The sequence below is a fragment of the Notamacropus eugenii genome, chromosome 5 (genome assembly GCF_028372415.1).
Source record: "Notamacropus eugenii isolate mMacEug1 chromosome 5, mMacEug1.pri_v2, whole genome shotgun sequence".
In the NCBI taxonomy this organism is placed as follows: Eukaryota; Metazoa; Chordata; class Mammalia; order Diprotodontia; family Macropodidae; genus Notamacropus; species Notamacropus eugenii.
Genome location: NC_092876.1, coordinates 5,257,997 through 5,271,026, shown reverse-complemented (window position 1 = coordinate 5,271,026; position 13,030 = coordinate 5,257,997). Strand labels below are relative to the sequence as shown.

The window sequence follows — 13,030 nt, the reverse complement described above, 5'->3', positions numbered from 1 at the left end:
CCAACACCTCCTCTTCAGTCCAGTGACACTGGCCTCTCTATCTCCTGCCTCCCCTCATGTTCTCTGGCCGTTTCCCATGCCGGGATCTTCCTAACACCAGACCCAGCTCCCTAACCATTGGGCCACCCCACTGCCTACAAGACACCTACAAGGAGACAGATGTTGATCTCACAGGGGAAGGCACCAGGTACTTGGGGATCCGAAAAGCTGCCTGGAAGAGCTATGACTGGAGCTGAGTGTTAAAGGAAGCCAAGAATTCTTTATTTTTTAAATTTATTCTAAATGTCATGACCACCCCAAACAGAGGAGAGATTCCCATGAACAGAGCAGAAGACAAAGAGGGCTGATGAGGATTTCCAAGCCTGAATCGCTTTCATGTTCAGCTTCCTTTTAATAGTAAATAGCAGTATGGACATATTCCTTTCCCAAAGTTCTTCTCTGCTACCCTGGGAATTTTAACAAATGCTTTAATGATCCTCTTTCTTCTTTCTTTTTTTGGGGGGTGGGAGAGGTGGTGATCAGGGAAATGGGTGGGGGAAGACTCTCTAGTTAAAGGAAGCTGGTGAATCAGTGCCAGAAGCCTGGGCCCAGAGTCAGGGAAATCTGAGTTCCCATTCAGTCTCAAACACTTACTAGCTGGCTCCATCCCCGACTGCCTTAGCACACAGCAGACACCAAGAACCCAGTCCCCTTTCCTCGCCACCTCCTCCTCTCTGACCCAGGGACACCGGCCTCCTGGCTGATCCTTGACCAAGATCCCCATCCCTGACCCTCTGCCTTCCCAATGGCTGTCTCTCCTTGGATTATCCTCCCCCCCGCCCCCCCCCCACTGGGTCTCCTGGCTTCCTTCACATACATCTCACCTTCTGAAAACCAGCTTTTCCTGGTCCCTGACACTGCCTGAGCCTTCCTTCTGAGGCTGCCTCCCATCCGCATTGTACACAGCTGCTCACATTAAACCAGGAGCCACTGGAGGGCAAGGACTAGTTTTCTTTCCTTTGAATCCCCAGTAGGTTAGCACAGTGTCTCTGTCTTTTCAAAATGCTTGTTGCCTGGACTTAAAAACTGATAAATGAGAAGAATTCAGAGAGGCCTGAGAAGGCGTGTGACCTGAGGCAGGAGGACTGGAGCAGCACCGGGAGGACAATTTCTGCTCTGCTGACAGTCCTGCAGAGGACCAGAGCTGGGGGAGCCTTCAGGGCTCTGTTCCAGGCCTGGCCAGGTGAGACTCAGGGTTTCCTGGACCTTTGCTTCCTAGTAGAGAGAGCATGGCCACAACAGACAGAGGAGGGGGCCAAAGTCAAATGGTGGAGGGCAGCTGCTAGGCATGTAGGGAGAGAGCTAAGACATGATGCTAGAAACTAATGAGTGAAGTGTCCTCCTCGTGAGTCAGGGATCAAGAAGGCAAACCAAAACAGCGGAGGGCAGGGAATGGGAAGGAGGGTCTCGGGGGAGGGAGTTGTTAGTGCAGGAGATGCCAAAATGCCAGTGCATCAGTTCAAAACACAGGAGAGCAGGGCAGTGTTGTGATAATGTTTAATATTAAATTTTGGAATAATCTCTTTGTTCTCTCTGAAGCAAACTCAGAGAGTGCCTCTTCCTATGTCAACAAAGCCAGCCAACACTGACTCTACATTCCTTAGAAGACCTTTAACCTCGGACACTATCTTGAATAATGGGACTTTCCTTTATATCTTATTATCTATAGACACATACTATGTCATGGCATATTAATGGTAAAGAAAATATAGACATCTTAGGTCTAATTTCTATTGAACTTTGTTTAGCCTTTTCCTATGTCAGTTATCTGTTTAGGGCAGGAAGCCTGCCACTCACTAGTGATGGGATTTCCTTCCTTGTCACCAAGACATATGTTTACCCAGCCTGGAATCGCAAGGCCTGATCAACACTACTTTGTTAATTGTCTTGTCTTACTAAATTTATGATTTGTTCAACTAAGAGAGTTCCTTTCTCATGGCAAAATGTATATAAGCCAGAAGATTTCTGCACTGGGTAGCCAGAACATTTCTGGCTCCATAATGCATTATGTTACCATTGTCTTTAATAGGGAATTGATTAATGAATTAATTAAATCATAAAATGTTTGCATTTAGCCTGTTGCCTTTTCTTTAACCAAGTTTTCAGGTCAACAGTTGTTACTACTGTTTTCAATTTCCTGTCTATTTTTGTAAAGAAACTCCACAGGGAGGGGATAGCCAGACTCAAGAGACAATCCCTCTTTGTCCACAGAAATGGCCTCTCTGGCAGATGTTGGGCAAGTCTATGAATGGACTGCACTCACCTGGGCTGGGGGGCTGGGGCTCCCAGGGGCCATTCCCTCTGGCTCCAGGCTCCCTGCTTGGGTCAGGCCTTGGTGCTCTGCAGGCTGGGCTGGGGAGGGAGGATCCCAGAGGAGCAGAGGTCCTTCCTTTCTCTTCCCAGGAAGGAGGCTGGCCTACAGGGATTTACAAAGAGTGAGGCCCCACAGGGATTACAAAGGCCCTGGCCCTGCCCTCAGGGAAGGCCTCAACCAGCTGAAGGAAGGAGAAAGCAGGCAGGGTCAGGCTTGGAAATGAAGATGATCTGAACAGGAAGGCTACTCCCCTCCCCCTCTCACTGAGTCTCTTCTGCCCCCTCCTCTTACAGAGACCCAGGAGGCAGAAGGAGCTTTGGGATCCCAGGTGGGATGAGACCAGTCAGAGCCTTAATGGCTCCCGGGTCAGAGCTCTCCCTCCAACTGGTCCTCTGCCCTCCCTGCCTCCTCTCTCCCCAACTCACCCAACAGAACCTACACAACAGGCTGCCTGATCGATCTAGGAGGGAGAGAAGGTTGAGGACAGGGGGACTCTGGGATGGAGCTGCCAGGAGTGACCAGGGCAAGCCTGAGCGGGGAGACACAATCCTGGCTGGGACCCCATTGTCTGGTAGGGGGCCTGAGGGCTCAGACAAACAAGGGGGCAGGGCAGGAGGCCAGAGTAAGGAAGGCTCTTGGGAGCCAGGACCGTGTAACAAAGCTGGGTGGAAGAGAGGGGACATCTGAGTGACAGAAGCGTCCCAGGAGGGCAGCTGAGCCTGAGCAGACAAAGTAACTATGTCCTGGGTCTCCCTAGGAGCTGGGGTCGGGGTGCAACTCCTGGGACCCTCTTTGGAGCTTAGCCTTGGAGGCTGCTTATTTGGGTCCCTGGAGGGAAACTAGAGACAGGGAAGCAAATGCCTGGGATGTGAGAGGGAGCCAGAAGGAGAGCCACAGGTCCAGGAAAGGGAGGCCAGGCAGGAGCTTTGGTACCTGGGTCCTAGGTAGGTCCTGGGGGTAAGGAGGAAGGACTCCTGGGTCTTATAGGGAGCCAGAACACCCAGGTCCTGATGAAGAGGAAAAAGGCAGTACTCCTGTCTCCCTATGGGGGAAGACTGAATGTCAGGCAAGGATGATCCAATGGTATGAAACCCCAGGATGTTTGAGAAGGGACTGGGAGCTAGAGAGATAGTGTTGGGAAACAGGAAGGCTCCTGGTAGCCCTGGAGGACACTGAGCACGAGGTCACATGGGAAGGAAAGGGCAGCCAGCAGGAGCCAAGGGCTCCTGACTCAGACCTACCTGGGAACTGCAGGCACAGCGCTGACTTCTGGGAGGAACAGCGATCTCAGCTCCAAAGGAAGGCAGTGATTTCAGCTCTAAGGATAGAAGGCAGCCTGATCTCGGTTCCACTGGCTCCTGCTTCCTGCCATTCCACTCTAGGCAGGTCCTCCCAGGCCCCCTGAGACCCCAGGATCTTCTCTTTCCTCCAGTTGCTCCCAGAGCCAGGTCCCCAGACCCTGCCTACCTCTCCTCCCCAACCCCTGCCCTCCATCACAGGGAATGCCTTGGCCTCTTCCACTCTAGACCCCTCCCCAGCCTCCACACTCCACTTGTATCACCACAGATCAGGCTGGTCATTGGTGAAAATCCCCCTCCCACAATCTCCCTTCCTCCCCCACCTCAGACCTCAGCACAATCTCTGGATCTTCCTCCAAACCAGAACACTCAGACCATCCCTCCCTCCTGACTTCCCCAACCATCCCCTTCAGGTGGGTGTCCCCATCCTCCCTGGCAGGCTGGACCCCAGACTTGTCCGCCCCACTTTAACCTCTCCTCCAGGCTGGACACACTTGCACACCCTGGAGGCCTTTCCCTCTGTCTTGTCTTTCTTCCCTAATGGACTTTCTCTCTCTGGAAGACACCAGGATTCTCCGGCAGAGCTGAGGGCTGGAAGTCAGGACTCCTGGGTTCCAGGGCAGGTAGTACAGGTGCTTGTAACATTAGCTCTTCTGCCTCTTCATATTATCAGAGAGACACTTTAAAGCAGGAAAAAAAACTATCATTTAGTATTTATTCACAACTTATTAAAGCAATTTTATATGCAAAAGTTTTAATCCAATTTCAATTTCAAGATTTAATTTAATAATTTAGACAATTATTAAAGCATATTCAAATCCTATATATACTAGGTAAAAAAAATAATTCACCAAAACTTCATCTCTGTAATTCACTGGACATTTAGGAAATTCACTTCTTTAGTCTGCTTTCTAGTCTCATGTTTATTACCCTCGGCACTAGGTGGCGCAGTGGAGAATCAGAAAGATGAGACCTCAGACACCTACTAGCAGGGTGACCCTGGGCCAGCCTCAGTACCTCCCCTGTAAAATGAGCTGGAGAAGGAAATGGCAAAGCACTCCAGCGTCTTTGCCAAGAAAGCCCCTAAAAGGTATGCTGAAGAGGACCCAGCTAACGACTTAACAATTATTACCTTCAGGATTGACAACCCCCCCCAACACACACACACACACATCCTGTTTACTTGACCTTGCGTCGCTACTCCGAACGCAAACATCAAGAAGCCAGTCTCCTAGGTCCCAAATCTAATAGTGCCGTCTTTGTGTTCAGCAGTTTTCCAGTTGTGTCTGACTCGGTGTCCCCATTTTCTGGGCAGATACTGGAGTGCTTTGCCATTTTCTTCTCCAGCTCATTTGCCAGATGAGGAAATGAGGCAACCAGGGTCCAATGACTTGCCCAGGGTCCCACAACTGGTACTATATGAGGCTAGATTTCTACTCAGGAAGATAAGTCTTCCTGCCACCAGCCCTGGCACTCTATCCACCATGCCCCTTCGCTGCCCAAGGTGAAGTTTACTACTCCCTAAAAATTCAAATTTTTACCTAAAATTTTTACCTAAAAAAAGTCATTAGGTAACAAACACTTATTAAGCACCTGCCCTGTACCGAGTCCTGGGCTAAGGGGATACAAAGAAAGATAAAAGCCAGGCCTTCACACAGGAAGCTCACCCCGAATGGAGGGGACAACGTCATCTCAGAGGCAAAGCACTCAGACTAAGGACTGGGAAGGCAGAAGGTGGGGTCTGGCTGAGATTTCAAGGACACTGAGGAAGCCAGACCCTGGGGATGAGGAGTGAGAGAATCTCAGGCATGAGGGAGAGCCGGTGAGAGTGTCCAGTCAGGAGAAGGCCGGATGGGAGGGCCTGGGGCCAGCCTAGGAGGAGCCTTAGAGGCCCCGCAGAGGAGGCTGCTGGAGGAGTCCAGGGGTCTCGGCCGTGGCACAGAGGAGAGGGGGAGCTAGAGTCTACAGGATGTGGCAATAGATGAGATGAGGAGTGGGGAGACCCTGGCTGCAGGCCCGTGCCTGGAGGACGGCTGTCTGTCTGTCTCTCTCTGTTCTGTTTGGTTTCGTCTTTCTCGCTGGTTATAATTCTTCTTTGCAACAACATGACAGAAAATTTGGAACTGGATGTTATAAACTAAAAATAAATAATACGTGTATCGACATAAAATATATAATGCATCAATTATCAGAAGCTATAAAAATTATAGAAATATAAATGATAAGTAATTTTCTTAGAAAAGAAAAAGAATAAAAGGGAAGCCTGGAAGAGAGGAGGGACTGGGGGGAGAGAAACTGAATTCAGTCTGGGGCCCTGAGTGCGACACGTCTGTGGACTCGCTGCTGGAGCTTCGTGCGAGGGCCCGCTGCTGAACCGGCCCTCAGTGAGGCCCAGCTGTGCCAAGGCCTCAGCGTCACTCTGAAGTCTGGCCACGTGGCCTCGGTGGGTGACCCTGGTGCCTTCCGTGTCTGACCACAGACTGCTTCAGCCGCGGCAGAGCTGCGGTTCTCGTCCATCCCTCCCAGGGACATCTTCACACACTTGGCGTAGACACCCCCCTACCTCACTGTGCATGCTACAGCGTCTTGGAGACACAGGGGAGAGTCTGGTGACACGGGGACCCCAAAGGTGGAAAAGTAGCTGTGAAATGTGATGGCAAGCCCTCACATCAAGGATGTTCATCCTCCTGAACACCTCACGCACCCTGGACTAAGGGCAGAGACAGGATGGAGGCGCAGCACACTCTGTACGGTGAAGTCTCCCCAAAGCTCCTCTGCATCTACAACATGCCCCAGACTGAACAAGTCACAGGGAGCCGTTTTTCCAACCCACAGGGGTACAGCGAGACGGAAAGAGGTGTATGGTCACTGGGGACAGGGTCCGGTGGAGTACTCCAGTGGGTGGGTAAAGGAACAGACCTGACAGGAGGCCTTATGCCCCATGATCCACGTCCAGGGCACAGATCCAGGGTGGACTCTGGAGGGCACCCAAACCCACTGGGGGGTATCCCTGGGTAAGAGTCGGTAACAAGCCAAGACTGAGAGAAGCCCAAGTTCAGAAGCCAGCAGCAGCAGTGGGTTTGGACCCCAGGAGCAGAGCAGGGACTCAGCTCCAGCTTCTGGCCCAGTCTGAAGCCTGCAGAGGGACAACCAGGCCAGGAAGCCCAGAGCAAAGGGGAGCCTGCAGCCTGGTCCCTCCCAGCTGCCTGACAGGGGCAGAGTCCTTCAGGAACTGGCAGAGCTTGGACCAGGTTTGGACCGGGGGGCAGCCATCAGACTGTGCTCTGGACCACCGTGGGGCCAATGAACGCTTCCAGGTCTAACGCCTGCGCGGTTCCTGAGTTACTGGAACAGGATAGTTCAATGCACCAAGAAAACCTCAACCCAGAAGACAATCGCTCCCCAACGCCTACAAGAAGGCCTCCAAGATGGATGAGGCCTCGGCACAAGTTTAACTAGATTTTCTAAAAGAGATGAAGCCAAAGTTTATTTTTTAAAAAGGAGGGGTATGTAAATTAAGAATATTCGAGGAAAAAGTGGAAAAGAAACGAGAGCTGTGGGGGAGAAAAGAATTGTAAAGCGAATGAACATCTTAGCCACAAACTCCCTGAAAAGGAGAATGGACCAAAAAGAAACATTAAAACTGAGGCAAGAGGCGAGCGGAAAAAATGGAAGAAAAAGCAAAATATCCTCTACCAAAAACACCTGAGCCAGGAACCAGACCAAGGAGAAAAGAACCGTAAGAACCCTTGACCCACCTGGAAGCCACAAGGAGGTCCGCAAAGACAACTGCCCGGGGCTCCGGGGCCAGGGGGCCCCACCGGGCACATCCCAAAAGAAAGCCCCCAGAGGCAGCCCCTAGAGTCCAGGGCTTCCGGGCCCAAGTGCCAGGACCCCGCCAGGGCCCCCACGGGCCCCCTGGGAGGCCGAGGGCACACCCAGATCACTTCCCGCCCCTCGGTGAGGACAGGGCATCTCCCAGCATCCCAGAGCTGCCCGGAATGGGAGGTGACCCGCGTCCTGGCCAGGGCTCGGACAGAGGCTGGGGGGGCCACCTTCATCACCCCCCCCAGGGACAGGAGGGGGGAGGGGAGCAAAGCTGTCCCAGAAGGGGGGGTTCACAGAGGCTGACCTTGGGCCTCGCTCTGGTCACACACACACTGACACACGCTCACACATACATGCTCAAACTCACACAACACATGCTGACACACAGACACACATTTACACATGCTCACACACGCTCACACATACATGCTCAAACGCACAGACACACGCTGACACACAGACACACATTTACACATGCTCACACATGCTCACACATACATGCTCAAACGCACAGACACACGCTGACACACAGACACACATTTACACATGCTCACACACGCTCACACATACATGCTCAAACGCACAGACACACGCTCACACACAGACACACATTTACACATGCTCACACACGCTCACACATACATGCTCAAACGCACAGACACACGCTGACACACAGACACACATTTACACATGCCCACACACGCTCACACATACACGCTCAAACGCACACAACACACGCTCACACACACACGTGCTCACACACGCTCACACACGCTCACACATACACGCTCAAACTCACACAACACACGCTCGCACACACACATGTTCACACACGCTCACATACATGCTCAAACGCACAGACACACGCTCACACAGACACACATTTACACATGCTCACACACGCTCACACATACATGCTCAAACGCACACAACACACGCTTGCACACACACATGCTCACACACGCTCACACATACATGCTCAAACGCACACAACACACACTCGCACACACTTGCTCACACATGCCCACACACGCTCACACATACATGCTCAAACGCACACAACACACGCTCGCACACACACTTGCTCACACATGCTCACACATGCCCACACACGCTCACACATACATGCTCAAACGCACACAACACACGCTCGCACACACACATGCTCACACATGCTCACACACGCTCGCACATACATGCTCAAACGCACACAACACACGCTCGCACACACACATGCTCACACACGCTCGCACATACATGCTCAAACGCACACAACACACGCTGACACACAGACACACATTTACACATGCTCACACACGCTCACACATACATGCTCAAACGCACAGACACACGCTCGCACACAGACACACATTTACACATGCTCACACACGCTCACACATACATGCTCAAACGCACACAACACACGCTGACACACAGACACACATTTACACATGCTCACACATGCTCACACACGCTCGCACATACATGCTCAAACGCACACAACACACGCTGACACACAGACACACATTTACACATGCTCACACACGCTCACACATACATGCTCAAACGCACAGACACACGCTCGCACACAGACACACATTTACACATGCTCACACACGCTCACACATACATGCTCAAACGCACACAACACACGCTGACACACAGACACACATTTACACATGCTCACACATGCTCACACACGCTCGCACATACATGCTCAAACGCACACAACACACGCTGACACACAGACACACATTTACACATGCTCACACACGCTCACACATACATGCTCAAACGCACAGACACACGCTCGCACACAGACACACATTTACACATGCTCACACACGCTCACACATACATGCTCAAACGCACACAACACACGCTGACACACAGACACACATTTACACATGCTCACACATGCTCACACACGCTCACACATACACGCTCAAACGCACACAACACACGCTCGCACACACACATGCTCACACACGCTCACACATACATGCTCAAACGCACAGACACACGCTCACACACAGACACACATTTACACATGCTCACACATGCTCACACACGCTCACACATACACGCTCAAACGCACACAACACACGCTCGCACACACACATGCTCACACATGCTCACACACGCTCGCACGCAGACACAGACCCACACTCACAAGAGGAGGGCGAGGAGGGGAAAGGACAAGGGGGACGATGGGGGGGGCCCGGCGGGGGCCAAAGAACAGGGAGGCGGAGGCGGCCCAGAAGTGGGAGGAGCCTGGAAGGGGGCGTGGCCACCACGTGACGGCCGGAGCAGCCACGTGCCCCCCACAAGCACACGGGCATCGCGGCGGCCCGGGCGCGTCAGGCGTCCGTCCCTGGGGGTGGGGGCGGAAGGAGGGAGGGAGAAATGGGGTCGAATCTACAAAAGCCTCGGACGTCGTCCCGGGAGAAGAGGCCGGTCACACGCGAGGCCCTCGAGGGCGGCCCTGTCCCCGAACAAACCCGGGCCCTCAAAGGGAGCCAGGGAGCTGTTCGCGGGAGTCAGGACTTTGGCCAAAGGCCGTACTCGAGGGCCTAGAGGGCCACACGTTCCCCACTCCGCCCTTCCCCACGCCGCTGCCCCTCCCCCTCCTTCCCCCTCCTCCCTCCCCTCCCCCGCTCACCTCCGAAAACCCACAGGCCAGAGGCCGGCCCTGCCCACAACCGAACTGCGCATGCCCACCCAGGCGCAGGCCCAGAAGTGACTGAAGCTTCCGAGGAGCCCCTCCCAAACTCTAGCTCTGGGGAAAGCCTGTTTCCGGTCGCGACGAGCAGCCTTCTGGGAAATGTAGTCCCGGCGTTCTGGGCAGCTGGGCAGGGCCAGGCCCACGGGGTGCCTGCCCCAGATTGCAATGGCGTGGACGTCTGACGGGTGATCCCTGGGCTAGCGGGCCCCCTCCGCTGACCAGGGATGGGGTGGGGCGGGGCGGCGGGCGGAGCCGAGAGCGCTGGCCTCCCCGCCGCTGCCCAGGCTCCCCGGGGCCGAAGATCCGTCACAGTCCGCGCCGGGAGCTGCCCTCGAGGGCTTGCCACATGCTGGGTCATTGGTCATGCCCACTTCACGGAGGAGCAGGGCTGGGATGCGGGAGCCTCAGTGCCCCCCTCCGTGCAACGGCTCGCTCTTGGGCGGGTCCGACGAGATAAGGGCTCTAAAACCCTGCTGGCATCATTCCTCAGAAAGTGCAGACTGCATTAAACCGTGCTGTGTGCCCCCTGCCACCCGAGAGCCGGCCGCGCCTGGGCTCCAGCCTCCTGCTCCTGTCGGACCCGTGTCCCGGCCGGGCTGATCCTCCACCACCCAGACCCTCCTCCTCCTGCGCAGACCGGCCCCAGGTGAAGCCTGTCCGGCGGGCTCTGGTGCCCCCGAGCGCAGACAAGGCGCGCTCGTGCAGCCGGCACGCGTGGCCTCCACGCCACGCACCGTGGCGGTGTGTCTGGGAGCGCAAGAGCGAGAGCTGGGCGGCCTTCCGCTCTCCGCGCTGCGCCCAGCCACCACCCAGGCACGCCGGACTCTCCGGAACCGTCCGCGGCGGACTTGGCGGACACCGGAGAGATCGACCGCCTTCTTCAGCGCATTTCGCAGAGGAGGAGGAGGAGGAGGAGGCCCACGGGGCACGTGACTGCCCAGGGCGTGTCCGAGGACAGATGTCCACTCAGGAAGAGAAGTCTTTCCGACTCCAGGTGCACCAGGGCACCACCGGGCTGCAGTCGGTATAGGGTTAAACTGAGAGATGATCTAAGGAAGATCATTCAGAAGTGCATTCAGAACCGAGCAGATGGCACTTGGCTGGTAATCACTGTGGTTCAGGTAGGACCAGGCCCTTCCATGTCATGGCTGCCAGACCCTTTTCAAGGCTTCTTTCCAGCTCTGGTGCCCACCTGACCCATCCAGCTCTCACCTGTGGCTCCAAGGACCTGCAGCATGCCCAGCAGCTGCATCCCAGTAAACCACCTGGCAGATGGAACCTCAAGTCCCTCAGTGAGTTAGGGGTGTCTCCCTGCCTCACTCCCTCCCCTGAAGTCTTCTAGGGTCCTGACTAAGAAACAAAGCTGGTCTCAAAAACATCACACAAACCCCGTCTAAACCACACAGGACAAGGTTCAGACAACCCAATCCCGCTTCCCACAGGTTCTAAATACGCTTCAAGAAGCAGATGTCCATAAAGGCATCTGCTGCCCTGAAAGCCTCCTCCCAGAGTCAGGTCGGCTCAGAGCCTCTCCCAAGATTCCGAGGTTGGGTTTTCCACCAACATCCCGGAGATGAGGCAAGGCCAAAGCAGGGACGTTCTGGGGGTTGGAAAGAGGTTCAAGCCAAAAGCCTTCCCATGGTGACTACTTCACAAGGCTCCTCTCCACCAAGATTTGTCTGATGGGCCAAACTAAAGGTTGGTTAAATGCTCCCACATTCATTAAATTTACAAGGAGTACTATCAACTCTAACTTATCTTCTGTGAAGTCCTGTTTGCGCTCTAGGTGAGGCCTTCCCATCTTCCTTCCCTTTCAGGTTTTATTGATGCATTTTCTCTTTACAGGAGGGGAGACCAACCATCTCTCCCTCCAGACTGAACCCTCTTTTGTGACAAATAAAAATAACTGAGACAGGGAATCCAAGCACTCGGGCACATTGTCGAGGGGAGATAACCTTCTACCTGGGAGTGGGTGCCCTGGGAGATCCCTCTCATTATCTGCTCTCAGGGACAGCCACTCTTTTGCCCAGTCACTCAGAGGTCACTTGCTTTCATCTTTCCATTACATGAATGTAGTCATTGGGTTTGTACAGTATACACTGTAAACAGTTTTCATAGTTGTACTCATTTATCTCTGCATTAATTCACACAAAAGGAAAGGGGGCAAACAAAATAAGAAAAAAACACAATCGAATGCAGTGGCCCAGCAATTAATAAACTCCAGAACGGAAATGGGCAGGGGAAGGGTTCCCTTTGTTGCCAAGCACAGCAGAGAAAACGAGAAAGCAGGTGGGTAGAAATCAGGCCTAGGCTCCCAGGTCAAAATGAGACTCAACCTGACCAGAAGTCACCATTAAAACCTGTAAGAAAGAAAATGGAGGAGAAGGAAAGAGAACCACCAACTTAGCCTCTTAGGTGATAAAGTTATGACTAAGACTCGCCAGGAAGTTATCACTGCTCTGCATCTAGCAGGGAGAGCCCCAGATGTCTAGAAAATGGCAGTCCCCCCTCCCCACTACTATTATAACTATTGTACTATACTATTGTCACTACTATACTAACCTGTATCTATTATAACAAGCCTCTGGGTCAAAGCCCTTGCTCCACACTGACCTTTGGAACTTTCCTTCCCTATGGACATTGCTACCCACGTAGCTCTGACAGGCACTGCCCTCTGTGTAGATGATGCCCCTAACCACCACAGGGCCAAAGAATATGAATGAGTACTTTTCAGATGAAGAAACTGAAATAATCAATAGCTATGTGAAAAAAATGGCATAATTTGCTACTGAGCGCAATATGGATTGTAACACATCTGAGTTGTAG

General features: G+C 53.3%; 1 protein-coding gene across 2 annotated transcripts in view; it reads right to left on the bottom strand.

Moving 5' to 3' along the window:
- The window catches only part of LOC140508209 (uncharacterized), a 34,710-nt gene extending 21,943 nt beyond the window's left edge, over positions 1-12,767 (bottom strand). The window contains exons 1-4 of one of the 2 annotated variants that reach the window (XM_072615987.1): positions 10,142-12,767; positions 3,595-4,331; positions 3,287-3,395; positions 2,303-2,455 (exon numbers count right to left, since the gene is read on the bottom strand). In XM_072615987.1, the coding sequence (XP_072472088.1) occupies positions 2,303-2,335 (33 nt within the window). In that variant the 5' untranslated portion in view covers positions 2,336-2,455; positions 3,287-3,395; positions 3,595-4,331; positions 10,142-12,767. The remainder of the gene's footprint in view (positions 1-2,302; positions 2,456-3,286; positions 3,396-3,594; positions 4,332-10,141) is intronic. The other variant, XM_072615989.1, reaches the window with a different exon arrangement.
- Positions 12,768-13,030: the final 263 nt, after the last annotated feature.